Raw genomic sequence first — 20,728 nt, forward strand, 5'->3', positions numbered from 1 at the left:
ACGAGTCTTTCTTCCGGCAACTCACAGAAGTTACTAGATCGCAGGCCCTGGTTCTCATGGGAGACTTCAATCACCTGGATATCTGCTGGGAGAGCAATACAGCGGTGCACAGACAATCCAGGAAGTTTTTGGAAACTGTAGGGGACAATTTCCTGGTGCAAGTGCTGGAGGAACCAACTAGGGGCAGAGCTCTTCTTCACCTGCTGCTCACAAACGGGGAAGAATTAGTAGGGGAAGCTAAAGTGGATGGGAACCTGGGAGGCAGTGACCATGAGAGGGTCGAGTTCAGGATCCTGACACAAGGAAGAAAGGAGAGCAGCAGAATACGGACCTTGGACTTCAGAAAAGCAGACTTTGACTCCCTACGGGAACTGATGGGCAAGATCCCCTGGGAGAATAACATGAGGGGGAAAGGAGTCCTAATATTCCATGATTCTATGAACAGCACTTAATTTCATGCTTAACTTAATCACTTGCTTAACTGCTGACCTAAGGATGCTTTCCTTAATTGCGGCCTTAATGGCCACTTCTCTGGGACTTGGAGCTGCAGGTGACAGCACAATTGTGGGAATCTGTGAATGTCTCAGGGCAAGACCACCTCTGGGAGATGTTCAGTGTTGTCTAGCAAGAAACGGTAATGTTGGGAGAGCCAGCAGTTGCTGCTGTAAACGCAGTAATATTGTAATAAGAGGAGAGAAGTCTGCAGGCAATGAGGAGGGACTCAGTAGCGTCTGTCATACAATATGGAATAACCATATAATAACAATGCTAATGATATAGGAGCATGCTGCCATGGGATTACAGTTCTGTGTTCTGTCCTGGCTTTTGAACAGTCTCCTGGGAGTATCCAGACCCCAAAGGGTTACACTTTTCCACAAGGGTTAGCCACACAGCCTTGATGCTGCTGAGACTCTGTCTTTGGGCTCCAGCACCCCTGTTTCTCACTGTGAGCTCACTGCAGCAAGTCCAACTGAAATCAAGGCCCTGAGAGAGACTTTACCCCTTCAGGGATCAATGCAAGGCAGCGAGTCTTTGCAGCAGCCCGGAGCAGCCTCTCCCAAAAGAGGGTATGGTTCCGCAGGCAACTGGGAGACAGCACCAGGAAGCATTTGGCATCGCATAGTGAAACAACGGTCAAAGCAGAGTTCAGACTGGCAGATGCCATGGCTCCACAATGTCATGCTCCTGCATAATCCGTCTCTGTCCTGTTGACTCTCAGCCCCAAATGAGAACCTCTGTGTGCGCGTCTGGGAACCTGTGTATTAGTGCAGGCTCCTGACACCCCCAGTCCATTGCCCCTGCGTGGCTACACCACCCTGGGTTCACACGTTCAGCCCACCTATGCCTCCCTTTCGTTAAGTGTACCTGTTCAGTCGCTGGGTTTCCCCATGTCTTTTCCGTGTCTTCCAGTGCTATGTGTTGATTCCAGCCGGCCCTTGATGGCCCATTCATACCCCTCCAGGCAGGGATATGACCTATACACTTCATGCCTTCCCCCTCTTCCAGAGGAAGGATTTTAACCCTTCTTCACCTAATGGGTGACAACACCAATGCTTGTAAAAATATTACAGAACGTTCCCAGTTTCATCACATTTGGTGTCATGTAAAAACACAGAATCTTTAGGCTTGATTCCCCTCTCACGTACACAAGCTTTACAGCAGCAGAATGCAAGTGAGGGGCAAATCTGCCCCATCAAATCCAGTGGAATTACTCCTCATCGACGCTATGGTAAGAGGAGAATTGAGCCCTTTGATGCCAAGAGAGTTAGCCCTGGTTAATACTTATTTTATTTTCTAGTCAAAAGGGAGGCAGAATCGGAGATGGTATCAACCACTGAGGGGTGTAGAGGGAAGTGATTACAGGGACTAAAATAGGAAGATTTTTTTTTGTAAAGAATTTTATGTTCCTTGAGGTTTTCTCAACTATTTTCAGTGCCGTATATATTGTTGGAGGGGTATTTACAATAGGGGCTGGAAAGGGAGGATTTATTCTAAAGTGTCTGGATCCAGTTCTATGCTTGGGGCTATGCACTGTACCAATGTTAATGAGAGCACAACAGGACCCTGCATGGTCTTGGGGGGAGAAAAGTGTTTTCAGGAGAGAGGCAAGCGGAGCTCCCAGCAAAAGGGAAGAAAGCTCTGTGATGGAAATACTAAATGCAAAATCCTGTGAAATTGGGACCAGCAAAGATAAGTGTGACGATGGAGAGTTAATAACGATTTAGTAAAGGTTTCAGAGGAACAGCCGTGTTAGTCTGTATTCGCAAAAAGAAAAGGAGGACTTGTGGCACCTTAGAGACTAACCAATTTATTTGAGCATGAGCTTTCGTGAGTGAGCTGTAGCTCACGAAAGCTCATGCTCAAATAAATTGGTTAGTCTCTAAGGTGCCACAAGTCCTCCTTTTCGATTTAGTAAAGATGACTTTGCAATTGTCCTATCATTTAGATCATCTCCCTGTTTCATTATCTATTTATCACAGGTGAATTGCAATTTCATTTAAATAAATTCTGTTTCTGCTCTTACAGATGAAGGGTTTCCTGGGTTAATGGCAAAGGACAATCAAACGATGGTGACCGACTTCATTCTCTTGGGACTGTCTGATGATCCACAGCTCCAGCAGTTCCTCTTCCTGGTATTTTTAGTGATTTATCTCATCACCTTTGCAGGGAATATGGTGATCATGGGTGTGATAAAGGCTGATCCTCAGCTTCACACCCCCATGTACTTCTTCCTGTCCCATTTATCCTTTGTCGATATCTGCTATTCCTCAGTCACGGTGCCTAAGATGCTAGAGAACTTCCTAGCAGAGCAGAAGAAAATTTCCTTCAATGGCTGCATTACTCAGATATTCTTTTTTACTCTGTTTGTTGGAGTTGAAATTTTCACTCTCTCAGCCATGGCTTATGACCGATACACAGCCATTTGTGACCCACTACATTACCTAGGCATAATTAACAAACGTATCTGTGTCCAAATGGTGCTGAGTACATGGGCTTTGGGTTTCTTGCATGCCCTGATAAATACTGTTCCTGTGCTGAACCTTCATTTCTGTGGACCCAATGCAATCAGTCATTTCAGCTGTGAGCTCCCTCCCCTGCTACAACTCTCCTGCACTGACTCCACCGTCAATAAAGTGGTGCTTTTTGCAACCCTTGTGGTATTTGGATTGAGCTCTTTCCTCCTCACCCTGGTCTCCTACATTCACATCATCTCCACCGTCCTGAAGATAAGCTCCATGGTGGGCAGACATAAAGCCTTCTCCACCTGCAGTTCCCACCTCATTGTGGTGGGTTTATTGTACCTGACGGGGTTTTTTCTGTACCTGAAACCAAATGCAGATTCTGCATCAATGCCAGACAGACTAATTTCCATCCAGTACAGCATCTTGACCCCCATGTTAAACCCCATCATCTACAGCCTGAAAAACAAAGAAGTGAAAACAGCTCTGGGGAAAATGCTGAGAAAATTCAAGTTCCTCAAATAGGTTTAATGGTATCCATTGGGTGTATAATAAAGACTTACAGAAGAAACGTTGGCCAGAGACTGCTTCTATATTGTGATCCTATATTATATAGACTGAGAACATGTGTATATTTATTTACTTTAATTTATTTCAGTGTATTTATTCCTATAGAGGAAGGATGGTCTTTTGATTACGACTAATGAGATCTGAGTTCAACTTCTGGCTCTTCTCTACATTTCTTGAGTCATCTAGTGAGTCACCTACACTGGAGTTCTCAAAGCTACTTAACTGATGTAGGTCCACAATTCCCATGAATATTAAACTGGCTAGTGATGAGATTTTCATAGAAGGTTAAGAGATTTTGATAGAAGGTTAAGGGAATTTGCCTCTGAATCCCACTGAAAATCAGTGGGATTTCTGTGCCTAAATCTTTGAGAATCTTTAAAAAAAATCCAAGCCTAAATTAATGGGAGTTCGCCATATGATCTTCATTGCTGTATGATATTAATATGAATTGGGGATCAATATCTTGTAGGTACCTCTGAAAATGTAGGTTAATCCTAGGGATAATAGTAGCAACTTTCACACACTCCTTTAAACTCCTGTCTGTGTAGTCTTGTGGTAACTGTGCCCATACATTTACGCTAATTAGGACCTCAACTGTGAAAAGTCAATGAAAGTTCATAAGGAGTCACAGTAACCTATAACAACAAATGTTGATGGGAAAGGGGAAACAGAAAGACTGAATGAGTCCAAACAAAAAGTCTGCCCAATATAAGTCAAGGACTGTGTTAAGATCACACCTGGTAAATAAGAGAAGAGTAGGACCAGCAATCGATGAACCAAAATCGGTGTGTCTGAAATTAGGCCTGTCATAAATATAAAGGGAAGGGTAAACCCCTTTAAAATCCCTCGTGGCCAGAGGAAAAATCCTCTCACCTGTAAAGGGTTAAGAAGCTAAAGGTAACCTCGCTGGCACCTGACCAAAATGACCAATGAGGAGACAAGATACTTTCAAAAGCTGGGAGGAGGGAGAGAAACAAAGTGTCTGTGTCTATCTGTGTGATGCTTTTGCCGGGGACAGAACAGGAATGGAGTCTTAGAACTTTTAGTAAGTAATCTAGCTAGGTATGTGTTAGATTATGATTTCTTTAAATGGCTGAGAAAATAGCTGTGCTGAATAGAATGACTATTCCTGTCTGTGTGTCTTTTTTGTAACTTAAGGTTTTGCCTAGAGGGATTCTCTATGTTTTGAATCTAATTACCTTTAAGGTATTCACCATCCTGATTTTACAGAGGTGATTCTTTTTTACTTCTATTAAAAATCTTCTTGTAAGGAAATTGAATGTTTCTTCATTGTTCTAAGATCCAAGGGTTTGAGTCTGTGGTCACCTATGCAAATTGGTATTACCAAACCTTCCCCAGGAAGTGGGGTGCAAGGGTTGGGAGGATTTTGGGGGGAAAGACGTTTCCAAACTACGTTTTTTCAGGAACCCAGATAAAGTTTTGTGGTGGCAGTGGAAGTCCAAGGGCAAAGGGTAAAATAGTTTGTACCTTGGGGAAGTTTTAACCTAAGCTGGTAAAAGTAAGCTTAGGAGGTTTTCATGCAGGTCCTCACATCTGTACCCTAGAGTTCAGAGTGGGGAAGGAACCTTGACAAGGCCTAACTGGTGAGCACAATAATGTAGGGATGAGCTATTCCATCCATCACTCCCTTTTGCATTCCTTACAAGAAGAGTCTTTTGGGAGAAAGCTGGCAACCATGAGTCCAGCTGACTGAAGAAGGGGAAGGACTAAGTTTCATCACCATGGTTAACACCCCCAACTTCTCCTGGGACCCTGGACCTTCTTCATGCTAATTCTGAGAGATATCCTGACCAGATCGGGTCAGAGAGATTGAGCCAAATGACACTGCCACCTCCATTGGCCTGGCTAAATGTCGAACACCACCAAGATTCTGCTACTCTCCTCTCCCAGTGTTTCCTTTTCCTTCCTACCTTATTTTTCTCTCTTTCCTAGCTCTCTGTTTTGTCCTTCTGATTAATAAGAGCTTGTCTCAGCCAGCCAGAACTGTGCAGTTTTGGCAGGGCTGTCCTTAGGCATACACAGCATAGGCAGCTGCTTAGGACACCTGAAAATTTGGGGTATCCCTGGGTCTTAGTTGCCACCATGCCAGCTCTTCCTATCCCTGTTCTGACCCTTCCTTAAGGCTCCCACCACAGCTGGCTGCTGCAGCCTAGTGAGTCTTCCTCTGGAGGGGATCTAGTACTTAAAAGTGAAAAAGCCTTCCAGCCCACCAGACCTATTAGCACAACTCTGAAACTGTTAAAGAGCCATTCAAGTGGTAATGAAGCCATTTAACAGGCATTTGCCAACCACCAGGTATATACTGTCAGTTTCTGAATTTACTGACAAAAAGAGTTGTGCATGACTGTAATATTTACTCAGAACATGTTAGTCTACAGGACCTTGGTTTAAAATTTGCTTTCAAAATATTTCATTAGTGTGTTGCTGAAGATTATAAAATCACAGCTCTAAAAAGTCCTTGCATAGATTTTTAGATGCACAATCTCAGTATTCATCTTTACCCTTAAATGCTTGGATCTTCAGACACATAGTTTTTAAAATAAATCCATCAAAAGACCACCGTTATCTAAAATACACATGTGAGCCCGGGCAGCCATCGGGCATAGGGACACCAGTTTAATAATACTGCATAGGACCCCATAAATCATGAAGATGGCCCTGTGTTTGGGGACTCTTTTGTCAACCCTGCTGTAAGTTTGTGACCAGAGAGGCAGCTAAATACAATGACCAGAACAGCCCAATGCTCATTTAAGTTTGCCAAGTCTTCAGGTGGCTGGTAAGACCATGTGCTCCGCCCATGTTTTTCTAACAGCGAGATTGCAAGTGAGAGTCAACACCGGAGAGAGAAGCTGCATTTTCTATCTTTCTTAGTTTTTTTCTTTCCCCTTTTTTGTGTGCTTGTCTTGTTTGGTTTTCTAGAAGACAGTAAAGGTCTTTTACAATAATGATAACCTATACCCATCTCAACTCACTTTTTCTCTTTGCCCCAAGAAGGACAGTTATTCCCATGTTGAATATCATCTAAGAGACGGTTGAACAAGGGGTGTTTCTTTTAAAAAAAACCCTCCAGCTAACAGGAAAGGGAACAAAGGATGTTGTCAGAATGAAAGCCTGACTTAATACTTTACATTTTAAATGCTTTAATGTTTTTTTCTTTTTCCCCCTCTCTATCGTTAATAAAAAGTTTAAAAGATTTTTAATTGTGTGTTTGCCATGATACCGAACAGTCTTAGGTCTCTGTATTACCAAATCCCGAACAGTGTTTAACACTCTTTAATGTTGGACAGTTACAGGGTCATGTTAACACTTTTGACTCTTTGGCTGAGACAGACCTTTTCAAATGAGCATCAGGGAGTTTGTATTTAAATTCCCTTTTGATTTCAAGTTATTTGACTGTCCACCTCCCTTCGGCTCCTCTGAAAATCCAACTCTCTAACACTACCACCACTTATTATTATTCTCCTTCTTCTCACAAGTGCTAACAGCATTCTTTGTTTCACCACCCCTCATCATGCTCCACAGAAGTCACGTCACTGCAAATGCAAATTGTAATCTGACCAGGGAACCTGGCCTATAAGGGTATGTCTGCAGAGCAAAGAAAATCCTGCAGCTGGCCCATGCCGGCTGACTTGGGTTTGTAGCACGCAGGCTGCGGGGATGGCTCACTGCTGTGTAGACCTGGGGGCTCGATCTGGAGCCCAAGCTTTGTGACCCTCCCACCCCACAGGGTTCTAGGACCCAGGCTGCAGCCTGATCCCAGATGGCTACACAGCAATGTTACAGTCCCTGTGACCCCAAGTCTGCTAGCACCAGCCAGCCATGGGTGTCTAGTTGCTGTGTAGACATACCTTAACAGAGAACAGAGGCATTAGTAACCCAAACTACAGCTCCCCTGGGGCTGTGCATGGCCATAAGGAAACACAGATTAATGCTGAATTGACTCAAACCACTTTGTTTCAAAGTCAATTCAACAAGGAGAAGCAAAATATTTCAACTCAGGAACAATGAAATGTTTTCTTTCAATTGAAAAAGGCCAAAGTAAAATATCTCATTATTTCCAAACTGAAAACTTTCAGAACCTTTCATTTCACTATTTCTGTCTCTATGTCAATATAGATATAGGGGTGTGTTTGTGTTTTCAGGGCAAAAAAACACATGTTGAAATACTAGAATTTCCCATGGGAAGAAAATTCTAATTTTCACTCTGCAATACTCATATAGATAAACAGAACCAGGGTTTTACTGGCATACATGGATGCACCTTTATTAAACAATTATTTTGGCCCCATTGTGCTTGGAAAACATAGGTCTTTCTCTCGGACTTTCCGCAGGGCGGTCTTTACCTCTGTGATTTCCAGGGGTTTAGCATAGGGGTTAAGATTCTGTACTGCACAGTAACTATTTTTTCGAGGAAGGATCCTGAGGCTGGTCTCAGGTACTTAAAAAATGCTGTTAAGTAGAATAATAGAACCACAGTCAGGTGGGATCTGCAGGTGGAAAAGGCTTTGTGCCGCCGCTCGGTGGAGCAGATTCTGAGGATGGTGGAGATGATGAGAATATAAGACACAATGATTACTGATGACGAACCCAGTCCCACAATAACGCTGGATATGGCCTCATTGGCCAAGGTGTCACTGCTTGAGATATGCAGAACAGGAGGGATTTCACAACAAAAAATGGTTGATTTTGTTGAATTTACAGAAGTGCACTCTTAGGACAAGAAGGGTATTTACCAGTGCAAGAGTAAATCCTATTGCCCATGCCCTTCTGGCAAGCTGGATACAGACCCATTTGCTCATGTTTTGTATGTAGTTCAAGGGATGGCATATTGCTTCATAGCGATCATAAGCCATGGCTGAGAGCATGAAGATCTCTGTCGTTCCTGATGCCAGAAAGAAGAACATCTGGATGAGGCAGCTGCCAATAAAAATAGTTTTCTGCTCTGCTAGGAAGTTCACCAGCATCTTTGGGATGGTAATGGAGGAATAGCAGATATCTACAAAGGATAAGTTACTCAAGAAAAAACACATGGGGGTGTGTAGGTGAGGGTCAGCCCTTATCACTAGCATGATCAGCATGTTCCCCAGCAGGGTGATTAGGTAAATAACCAAAAACACCAGGAAGAGGAAAATCTGGAGCTGTGGGTCACTGGCGAGTCCCATAAGAATAAACTCAGTCACTGTGGTTTGATTTTCCATGCTGGTTTGTTGAGCAAAATGATAACCTGTAAAGAGAAAGACAACACAAACATTAACAGATGTGAGGATGGGGGTTTTCAAAGGTGCCTAACTGAGTTATGTGCCCACTCCCCAACAATTGAATTCCAATGACCGCTGGGTATCTAAACCCTCTAGATAGTCTTGAAACTCTGAGTCAAAGGTCATAAAGTGTACAGCAATGGATCTAGTGTGTCCTTGTTCAAATGACTAACCCAAGATCTATGGACAACCAAACACCTATCTGAAGGTTTATTGGAAAGTGCTGCACTGACTTTCTACCTAGGTGTTCACCTAGCATGAATAGCATGACAACTGCTGGCAGTTAAGTGGGTTTATCGAATAATTGAGAGAAGGGGAAGGGCAGACCAGGGTAAAAATACTAAATGATGGCATCATTAAGGTTTGTGTGGTAGGTATATGCAGATCTTACTGCTCCCTTGATAGAGAGAGGATGATATTATGTAGCTTTGATGACCAGCCAGACACTGTAAGTATAGCAGGCTGTTGAAGGGAAACAATCGTGAATAACTCATTGGTTGAAAATTACTCATCCAATCTACACAGGGATATAGAACAGCCAGACTGGATCAGACCACTTGTTCATCTAGACCAGTACCTTGTGACAGTGGCCAGTACCAGGATTTCAGAGGAAGGTGAAAAAATATGTAATAACATGCCCACTTCTAATGTAACATAATCCTTATCACTTTGGGGTTGGCTAATACCTGGAAGCAGGAATATCTCTTCTACATTTTTATCCTAAGATAATAAATAAATAAATAAATAAATAAATGGTATCCCAATGTTGCAGCCTATATTCGATTTTACTGAGACTTCACTGAAGCTTCTCTCTCCTCTTTAAGCCAATGTAGATAAGAAAGATCCCTTGAATTAAAAGAGATGCAGGAACACTAGGATTTGGACCATATACAACATCTATCTATGACTGGAATAACAGAGACTTGGTGGCATAACGCACATGACTGGAGCACTGTCATGGATAGGTATAAACTGTTCAGGAAGGACATGCGAGGGAGTAAAGGTGGAGGACTTGCACTGTATGTAAGAGCGGTATGACTTCTAAGAGCTCCAGTATGAAACTGGAGAAAACCTGTTGAGAGTCTTTGGATTAAGTTTAGAGGCAAGAGAAATGAGGGTGATGTTGTGGTGGGAGTCTGCTATAGACCACCAGACCAGGGGGATGAGGTGGACGAGTCTTTCTTCCGGCAACTCACAGAAGTTACTAGATCACAGGCCCTGGTTCTCATGGGAGACTTCAATCACCTGGATATCTGCTGGGAGAGCAATACAGCGGTGCACAGACAATCCAGGAAGTTTTTGGAGTGTTGGGGACAACTTCCTGGTGCAAGTGCTGGAGGAACCACCGAGAGGCCATGCTTCTCTTCACCTGCTGCTCACAAACACGGAAGAATTCATAGGGGAAGTAGAAGTGGGTGGCAACCTGGGCAGCAGCGACCATGAGATGGTTGAGTTCAGGATCCTGACAAAAGGAAGAAAGAAAAGTAGCAAAATACAGATCCTGGACTTCAGAAAAGCAGCCACTGACTTGCTCAGGGAACTGATGGGCAGGATCCTCTGGGATGCTAACATGAGGGGGAAAGGAGTCCAGGAGAGCTGGCTGTATTTTAAAGAAGCCTTTTTGATGGTACAGGAACAAACCATACCGACATACAGAAAGAATAGTAAATATGGCAGATGACCAGCTTGGCTTAACAGAGAAATCTTTGGTGAGCTTAAAAACAAAAAGGAAGCTTACAAGAAGTGGAAACTTGGACAGATGACTAGGGAGGAGTATAAAGATATTGCTTGAGCATGTAGGGGTGTAATCAGGAAGGTCAAAGCACAATTGGATTTGCATCTATCAAGGGATGTGAAGGGTAAAAAGAAGGGTTTCTACAGGTATGTTAGCAACAAAAAGGTTAGGGAAAGTGTGGGACCCTTATTGAATGGGGGAGGCAATCAAGTGACTATTTAGAAAAACTGGACATGCACAAGTCCATGGGGCCGGATGCGTTGCATCCGAGAGTGCTAAAGGAGTTGGCAGATGTGATTGCAGAGACATTGGCCATTATCTTTGAAAACCCATGGCGGCCGGGGGAGGTCCCAGATGACTGGAAAAAGGCTAAAGTAGTGCCCATCTTTAAAAAAGGGAAGAAGGAGGATCTGGGAAACTACAGGCCAGTCAGCCTCACCTTAGTCCCTGGAAAAATCATGGAGCAGGTGCTCAAGGAATCAATTCTGAAACACTTAGAGGAGAGGAAAGTGATCAGGAACAGTCAGCATGGATTCACCAAGGGCAAGTCATGCCTGACTAATCTAATTGCCTTCTATGATGAGATAACTGGCTCTGTGGATGAAGGGAAAGCAGTGGACGTGTTATTCCTTGACTTTAGCAAAGCTTTTAACACTGTCTCCCACAGTATTCTTGCCAGCAAGTTAAAGAAGTATGGGCTGGATGAATGGACAATGAGGTGGATAGAAAGCTGGCTAGATTGTCGGGCTCAACGGGTAGTGATCAATGGCTCCATGTCTAGTTGGCAGCCGCTATCAAGTGGAGTGCCCCAAGGGTCGGTCCTGGGGCTGGTTTTGTTCAATATCTTCATAAATGATCTGGAGGATGGCATGGATTGCACCTTCAGCAAGTTTGCAGATGACACTAAACTGGGAGGAGAGGTAGATATGCTGGAGGTTAGGGATAGGATACAGAGGGACCTAGACAAATTGGAGGACTGGGCCAAAAGAAATTTGATGAGGTTCAACAAGGACAAGTGCAGAGTCCTGCACTTAGGACAGAAGAATCCAATGCACCGCTACAGACTAGGGACCGAATGGCTCGGCATCAGTTCTGCAGAAAAGGACCTAGGGTTTGTTAGGGGGCTTATTCCTTCACCCACTTACTTCCCTGGTCCTTCTCGCATGAACAGATAGCAACAATACCCGAAGTCCAAAGGTGCAAACAATTTGATGTTTATTGGGGTGAACTTCCAGCAAGCATGATTCCAGTTTCCTTCCTTAGTATCCTCCTTCCCAGCTCTGATACCACAGAGCCTTACGCCTGTGTCCCTGTTCCCATTCCTACCCTTAGCCAAACATGATTCCAACTTCCTTACTCCCATTCCCTGTTCCCATTTCCCCCTTTAGCAAAACATGATTCCAATTTTCTTACCCCCATTCCCTGTTCCCATCTCACACACCCACATGCCCACCCCCACCCCCACCCAGTCACTTCCTCATTGACTACAGATTATATAGTAAAACTTGAGTTCTGCTTAGCTATACCTTAACCAATCATTTTCCTGAAATTTAACTAACCAATCCTAACATATTGTAACAGGATTATGTAACCAATTATATCCCACCACCTTAATTAGTTTACACCCAGCAAAATTAATTATACAGCAGACAGGAACAATCACAAAACCAGACAGAGATTATACAGACAAACAACAGCAAAGTGGGAACTATAATGACAAGACAATACAGAAGTGAGGATTTCACATCCCAGCTATTGATAAGTGAGTTCTTTCCAGACAGGATGCTATCAAACTAAGTTTCCTTTTACATTTTCTAGGCACTTCCCTTTCTCTGGAGGTGATAGGAATTATCAGGACAGGATTGTATTCCTAACAGCCGAATAGCACCTTATTTCAGTGTGACTAGTTTGGAATGTGAGGATGTGACCGTTCGCTTCCCAGCTTATGGCTGCCTCTGCTGCTTAGCCAAAGACCTTAGCCTAAGAACAGGGCCTCAGACTGTCACAGTAAGAGAAGGCCCTTACACTGGCAGACAGTGGTTTTGATTCTTTCTTTTATACCTCTGGAACTAGCCAAGTGATAAGAATACACCTAAATTCTTAAAGTACAGGCCTTTGCAGACAGGCCTGAATATCTATATCCTAACAGGGGGTACAGTGGACGAGAAGTTGGACATGAGTCAATGGTGTGCCCTTGTTGCCAAGAAGGCCAATGGCATTTTGGGGTGTATAAGTAGGGGCATTGCCAGCAGATAGAGGGATGTGATAGTTCCCCTCTATTCGACCCTGGTGAGGCCTCATCTGGAGTACTGTGTCCAGTTTTGGGCCCCACACTACAAGAAGGATGTGGAAAAATTGGAAAGAGTCCAACGGAGGGCAACAAAAATGATTAGGGGTCTGGAACACATAAGTTATGAGGAGAGGCTGAGAGAACTGGGCTTGTTTAGTCTGCGGAAGAGAAGAATGAGGGGGCGGGATTTGATAGCTGCTTTCAACTACCTGAAAGGAGGTTCCAAAGAGGATGGCTCTAGACTGTTCTCAGTGGTAGCTGATGACAGAACAAGGAGTAATGGTCTCAAGTTGCAGTGCGGGAGGTTTAGGTTGGATATTAGGAAAAACTTTTTCACTAGGAGGGTGGTGAAACACTGGAATGGGTTACCTAGGGAGGTGGTGGAATCTTCTTCCTTAGAAGTTTTTAAGGTCAGGCTTGACAAAGCCCTGGCTGGGATGATTTAATCGGGGATCGGTCCTGCTTTGAGCAGGGGGTTGGACAAGATGACCTCCTGAGGTCCCTTCCAACCCTGATTTTCTATGATTGTATGATTCTATGACAGATGTGGAAAAAGCTGAAGTACTCCATTTTTTTTTTGCCTCGGTCTTCACAGGGTTCCAAATAGGATGGAGCTAGGCTGTTCTCAGTGATGGCAGATGACAAAAGAAGAAGCAAGGGTCTCAAGTTGCATTGGGGGAGGTCTAGTTTGGATATTAGGAAAAACTATTTCACTAGGAGGATGGTGAAGCACTGGCATAGGTTACCTAGGGAGGTGGTGGAATCTCCATCCTTAAATGTTTAAGACCCTGTCATAAATATACACAGGGCAGCTGTACTGAATTGCCTTACCTGTAAGGGGTTAATCAATTCAATTAACCTAGTTGGCACCTGACCAGAAAGATGAATGGGGAAAGAAAATTCTTTCAGATCTGGGGGGGGGGGGGGAAGGTTTTGTTTGTGCTCTCTTTGTTTGTTCCCTCTCTGAACAAAGAGAGGGCAGGCAGGAAAAACATCTCCTAAAAACATACCTGAAATGAGCATCTAAGATTATAAAAATTGTAACTAACGCACAGAAATGCATGAGATTATCTTTTGTTTTAGCTTGTGAATTTTCCCTATGCTAAGAGGTAATTTCATTCCTATTTTGTAACTGGGAAGCAGAGTCAGAGGGGAATCCTCTGTGTTTTAAATCTTTTTATTTACCCTGTAAAGTTACCTTCCATCCTGATTTTGCAGATGCGATTCTTTTACTTTTTTAAAAAATGAAATTCTTCTTTTGAGAACCTGATTAATTTTCAGTGTTCTAAAAACCAAGGGGTTTGGTCTGTGGTCACATTGTATATTATTCTCAAGCCTCCCCAGGAAAGGGAGTGAAGGGACTTGGAGGAATATTTTGGGGAAACAGGGACTCCAACTGCCCCTTTTTCCTGAATTTTTGTCTAAATCACTTGATGGTGAGAGAAAGTGTATAGTTGTGGAAAAGATATATAGATATGTTGCGGTCCAAATACAAGACAGAACAAGGCTTTAAGCAAGCAAGCAGGCTGGTCTGCCTTGTCAGCTTTCCACCCTCTCTTTTATTCCTTTTCTCCTCCTACGCATTAAATACTCCAACAGATAAAAGGAATACACTGACTTTGTTTAACTTTCTTATTTACCAATTTCTATCTACCGCATTCCTTGCTCTCGGGCCTTGAGCCCAGTCCTGGGAGGCTTCCCATGGTTCATGTCATCTGGGCGAGTTTCCAAGGTTCATGCCCTTGAGAGGAGCCGTGTGTGCACTGCTCCTACACAACACTCAGGGTGTGCCCTGAATACTGTCAAGTGCATGAACCCTGCATGAATCCTACATCCCCTCCTTTTTTGTTTATTTGTGCTCGGCCATCTCATGGTGGGCATCAATTTGCTCTTGCAAGCCATTAACTACCGGACAGACAAGGTCATAACTCGTGGAGCCTGCCAGGGCGGGTCTCGACAAAGCCTTAACAAAAAGGAAATATATTGCACACAGCAACAGCAAAAAATAAGCCCAAGAAGGTAAAGTGTAGTTGGCCGGGCCCCAATTAGCCATGCTAGAGTACTGGGAAGAGAGGTTCGCGTAAGCAGTGAGCATCGTCTCATTCCCTATTTCCTCAGGGTGATGACATACTGGAATAAGACACGTACCTAACAATTCTTCAGCTGCTACAAAATCAGATAAACAAAAGTGGGTAACATTTGCTATTGAAGCCAATCTTTCCCATAGGTTATATGTCATTCAGGCCCGTAACGGAGGAGGCGCTCCAGAGTCAACCACTACAGGAAATAGCAGGCACATAAGGCACACAATCAGTACAGAATTAGCAGTGATTTGGGTGAGAATGGCCACAAACAGAGTCTCAGGAGTCTCTGGCTGTTGGTTTGCTGCCAGTCTTCATTGAGCCGCGGCAACCAATGCTTTCACTGCTCCCCATGTCACGGGCTGGCTTGGGACGCTGCGTCTCCTCCATCTCCATCCCGCCATTGGCGACCCGGGAGGCACCGCGTTCTCCTCCAAGATCAGCTGAAACTCCGGTATGGGGTTCGACAGCCCCTGGTGCCACGCCATGCTGTTTCAGTGCCGGTCGCACACACCGGGCCGGAACCCACAACGGTCCTGCAGGGAGAGACACAGCAGCATATCCCCGACCCCAAGTAATTAAAGGTACTGGGCCCAACCATTGCAGATCGGGCAGCTGACGGTAATAGACACGCGGTCTTTCCAGTACCTCGGACTTATGAAAATGCCAATCTGCGGGGGTCTGCTGATCTGTATTCAATGTTAAATTATTTAAAGTAAACAAAAGGACATGCAATTGTTGCTGAATGTCTCCTAAGTTTCAGAGACGCAGCTCCCCTTGTTTTAATTGTTTGTCAAGCAAAGTTTTTAGCATGCGATTTGCACGTTCAACAATAGCTTGGCCCGTGGAGTTATAAGGGATCCCATGTTTGAGATGGATGTCCCATTGGGCACAAAAGGTGGAGAGGGCTGTGGAGCAATAGGCTGGGGCATTATCCATTTTTATCTGGCTCGGGCAATCCATAACAGCGAAACAGGCTAGCAAATGGTGAATAACTTTGGGAGTGGCTTCCCCATGCTGTGGGGTCTCCCAGAGGAATCCCGAATAGGTATCAATGGAAACATGTAAAAACGAATAGGGGCGGAATTGTGGCACGTGAGTGACATCCATTTGCCACAGCTGATTCGCTGCGGTACCTCTGGGGTTAACGGCATAAGAAAAGGTAGGGGCAGCAGCGGCACAGTGGGGGCAGGAACGAACAATAGAATGTGCATGATCAGCAGGAATGTGAAATTGTCGGGCCAAAACAGAGTCAGACTGATGAAAAAAGGAATGACTTTCGATGGGGTCAGAAAAAAGGGAATTTATCTGACCACGTAACGCGCGATCAGCGCGCGCATTGCCCTCAGTGAGTAGCCCAGGCAGAGAGGTATGACTGCGAATATGAGCAACAAAATAAGGGAAATTACGAGTGGTGAGGAAATACTGTAAGGACAAAAACAGGCGGAGGAGGTCCGCATCAATCTGAGGGGTATTGAGGGCAAGGGGTAAATGATCGATTACCTGATAAACATAATGCGTGTCCACAATCAAATTAAAGGGACAATCAGCAAAAAATTGAAAGGTCAAAATAACAGCAGCTAGTTCCAAGGACTAGTGAAGCTTTCCAAGCGCTGTGCATGCAAATGTTGTTGTACAAGTGAATGAAGCGCTTTCAGCTTTTCTAGGGGGAGGGGCCACTGGTCAATCCATACGGGCTCTAAGGATTGCCATACCAATGGTAATGAAGAGGGCAAGGTGGGTGGGGGAGAGTTTGGGGCCATTATATATTAATATCGAGGGTGGTGTCCAGCTTTACAAGTAAGTCACAGCCCCAAATATTGAGGTGGACAGGGAGCACAAAAGGGCGGATCATAGCAAGGGCACGGCCTCCTGGTTTAGAGATTGTGACCCAAGACAAACTTTGGCGCCCGGGTTTCCTACTCCCGCTACCCACAACTCTTTAGAAGGAACTGTTGGCCAACCGACCGGCCAGTCCTGATCACGAATCACCGTAACGTCAGCTCCAGTGTCCACCAGCCCTGTAAAAGGAAAATTATTTAAAAGAAGTGTTAACTGAGGTTTCAAGGGGCGGAGCGACATTGTTAGACCAACAAATTGAGAGGACATGTTGTGAGGTGGCGACTGAGACAACGTCGATCCAAAGCCACCTCCGCCCCGGGCTTGATCCTCTGCGGCTGGCACCTGATAGGGGACTAAAATCAATTGTGCAATTGACCGTCCATGCGGGAGCAACTGCGGAAGATGGGTCCACACCTGAACCTTAATAACACCGGTGTAATCGGCGTCAATGACCCCTGGGATGACAAAAAAACCCTGTTTCCCAGCGTGTCAGCGAGGGAGAACCAGACCCTCAAATCCTGCAGGGAGAGGTCCCGTCACCTGTGTAGGTATGGCGCAAACCTCCCCCGGCAACTGAAAATCAGCGTCCTCCTGCATAATCAAATCAAGCCCTGCACTTCCGGCAGTCACTGCCCTCATGGAGTCTATGGATTTTAAGGCAGAGGAACAGTTGTCTGAGTGGGGAACACCCCCGTTTGGCCCTGGGTTCGGGGGGGACCCGTCGTGCAGTTTCCCGACCCGCTACGACACTGATTAGCCCAGTGATAGCCCTTCCGACACTTGGGGCACTTCTTTGAGGGGCAGGCAGGCGCCGTCGATGAGCGGCACTCCTGCTGAAAGTGACCCTCCTTACCATAGCGATAACAACGCTTCCCCTCCTTCCCGCTTTTCCACAGGGCAGCGGCCAGAACCCCAGCTTTATGTGCTTGTGTGCCCATGTTTTGGCATGCCCACAACATGTTCAACAGCTCTAGAACGCCAGCGGCTTGTGCCGCCTGGAGAGCACGGCGGCAATCCTCATTCACATTTTCAACTGCCATTTTTAACAGAATCTCCTGAGCTGCCACAGGGTTATCCACCTGTCGGAGGATAGCCTCCTGCAATCTGTAGGTAAAATCCATAAAGGACTCTGATGCACCCACGGATACTGGCAAAGCTTTTGGTAGGCTTTCCTGAATCTGGGACCTTCCGGAAAGCATGCTGGGCGCAGGCAGAAATAATGGGGAAGACAGCCTGCTGGAGTTGAGACTGCATCTGAACGGTAGCAAATGGGCCCTCCCCTGCTAACTGCTCATAAGTGACACCTTGCACTATATATACCTGGGCTTGGTGTTCCGCCATCTGCCGATACTCACTAAGCCAAATAACATACTGACTGGGCGTCAGCATCATGTGCAACAGCGCCTTCCGATCTTCAGGGACCAGGGTGTAGCCAGTACCTAGCCCTTCAAGGACACCACGTACATAGGTGCTAGTGAGGCCAAACTCGCGAATAGCTTTCTTTACCTCTCTGATCACCGAGTAAGGCAAACTGACCCAGTTTGCAAGCTGGTTGCTCTGGCCATCATCCTGCCAGGTCACTGGGCAAACTGAGACCAGATTAGCTAATTCCTCTGCTGTAAGATCTGGGCGAGTCTTCGCTGCGTGAACCATTTGTTGCACCAGCGAAAGCCCCTGAACAGACGCGGACGACCCCCCGGGGGGCCCCAGAGCATGGGGCCCCACGGGGGGACAGTGACCACTCACTGGCTCCAGAGGGGAAGACAAAGGAGGCGGCAGTAATTGAGGCACTGGGGGTGAAGCAGGGGGAGGGATGGCTGCAGGAGCGGACAGGGGTGGCGAGATCGGCAGCCCCTCTATTGGCGCGGGAGAGGGTCTTTCCGAAGCGACACGCTGTGTCGCATCGCCAGGAGGGGGGATGGCTGCAGGAGCGGATGGGAGTGGCGAGATCACCAGCCTCTCTCTTGGCATGAGGGAGGGCCTTTCCGAGGTGACACGCTGTATCGCATCACGGCAGAGGTGCCAGGCATGTAAAGCCTGCACGGGTGCCCGAGGCTCTTTGTGCAATGTCTAGCCCAACCGCTCCCAGTCCGCTAGCTTAAGGGTTCTGGCTTCAGGGTACCACGGGCATTGAGCACTCACCTCCTGTAGCAGGAGAGTGAGTTCTCGAGTGGGGCAATCATGCTGAGCCTTACGCAGCAAATACTGTAGCTCACTGCGGTGTTGCACTTGCAAAGCAGAGAGGGAGCTTCCTATACTTACCACAACGAAAAATACTCACCGGGATCCGTGAAGCGGATGAGTGATGCGTCTGAAACCCTTGCCGGGCGAGGTGAGTGCTGAGGGCCCCACGTTTGGGCGCCAGTTGTTGCGGTCCAAATACAAGACAGAACAAGGCTTTAAGCAAGCAAGCAGGCTGGTCTGCCTTGTCAGCTTTCCACCCTCTCTTTTATTCCTTTTCTCCTCCTGCGCATTACATACTCCAACAGATAAAAGGAATACACTGGCTTTGTTTAACTTTCTTATTTACCAATTTCTATCTACTGCATTCCTTGCTCTCGGGCCTTGAGCCCAGTCCTGGGAGGCTTCCCACGGTTCATGTCATCTGGGCGAGTTTCCAAGGTTCATGCCCTTGAGAGGAGCCGTGTGTGCACTGCTCCTACACAACACTCAGGGTGTGCCCTGAATGTTGCCAAGTGCATGAACCCTGCATGAATGCTACATAGATAAAGCATAGTAAGTTCTTGCCACTATTATTTGTGCATGTCAATTTTTTTGTTGTAAGTGATCAAGAAGAGAGACGGAAGAATGAATTTGATTTGATTTTTTTATGGAGTACCATTCACAGCATGGAGATCATGGCAAAAATAAATAGGGATGTGTGAACTTACCAGTCCCATGAACCTCACAAGTTGTGAGACTGGTTCTACCACCTTTAGTCATGGTGAGAGGTCTCATCTGCTCTGAGTGATCCCACTGCCGTTTGGTGGCCATTCTTTGAAATACTGGCCTTTTACCTTTAACACCGGGGACAATTAAACAGTGGGGCAATTTGACAGATGAGTTGGTTGATTCCCCAGCACTGTAAAACCTGCAATCAAGACTGGGTGTCTCTCTGAATGATATGCTCTACCACAGCAACACATTTTTTGGACTAGATGCAGGAATTATTGGGTGGAATTCCAGGACTTGTGATGTGCCGGATGTCACAAGTGTCTCTTGAAGCTTCAAAAATCCATGTAACCTCCACTTTCCCCACTCCATATGTAAAACAGGAAAATGATAAGAACACTACATTTCTAAAGTCCTTTGAAATCAATAGTAGCAAAAATTAGCCATAAAACTGTTAGATACTATCAATGAACTAATGGTTTCTTTTGTAATTATGTATGGTAATGTTTTCAAAAGCTCCCATTTTACCTACAGTTCCTGTTATTGCTAGGGGGTTTTAATAAATACTGGGTGAACTTGTTATGCATTAATTTAAACCGAGTCAAAAATGATGGCTTTGAAAGTGTGACAAAATCTGCCTTGCTTTTAGGGGAGCCTGGGAAAAAGGGAGCAGATGAATCATAGAATCATAGAATCATAGAATATAAGGGTTGGAAGGGACCCCAGAAGGTCATCTAGTCCAACCCCCTGCTCAAAGCAGGACCAATTCCCAGTTAAATCATCCCAGCCAGGGCTTTGTCAAGCCTGACCTTAAAAACCTCTAAGGAAGGAGATTCTACCACCTCCCTAGGTAACGCATTCCAGTGTTTCACCACCCTCATAGTGAAAAAGTTTTTCCTAATATCCAATCTAAACCTCCCCCACTGTAACTTGAGACCATTACTCCTCGTTCTGTCATCTGATACCATTGAGAACAGTCTAGAGCCATCCTCTTTGGAACCCCCTTTCAGGTAGTTGAAAACAGCTATCAAATCCCCCCTCATTCTTCTCTTCTGCAGGCTAAACAATCCCAGCTCCCT

General features: G+C 45.5%; 1 protein-coding gene, 1 long non-coding RNA gene and 1 pseudogene across 2 annotated transcripts; 1 reads left to right on the forward strand and 2 right to left on the reverse strand.

Annotated features, from left to right (window-relative positions):
* LOC142068882 (olfactory receptor 5F1-like) overlaps positions 1–8,749 on the reverse strand; it is a 28,955-nt pseudogene extending 20,206 nt beyond the window's left edge.
* LOC125622624 (olfactory receptor 5G9-like) lies at positions 2,547–3,485 on the forward strand. The gene has a single exon (XM_048820750.1). It carries the CDS (start codon positions 2,547–2,549, stop codon positions 3,483–3,485), a length of 939 nt encoding a protein of 312 aa, XP_048676707.1.
* Positions 8,750–12,016: 3,267 nt separating the features above from the next.
* Positions 12,017–19,222, reverse strand: LOC125622651 (uncharacterized). Its single transcript, XR_007352762.2, has 3 exons — positions 19,039–19,222; positions 16,884–16,936; positions 12,017–15,451 (listed from the first exon to the last, which is right to left on the reverse strand). It is a non-coding gene; the product is annotated as an uncharacterized LOC125622651 (long non-coding RNA).
* Between the last annotated feature and the right edge of the window lie 1,506 nt (positions 19,223–20,728).

The sequence above is a fragment of the Caretta caretta genome, chromosome 13 (genome assembly GCF_965140235.1).
Source record: "Caretta caretta isolate rCarCar2 chromosome 13, rCarCar1.hap1, whole genome shotgun sequence".
In the NCBI taxonomy this organism is placed as follows: domain Eukaryota; kingdom Metazoa; phylum Chordata; order Testudines; family Cheloniidae; genus Caretta; species Caretta caretta.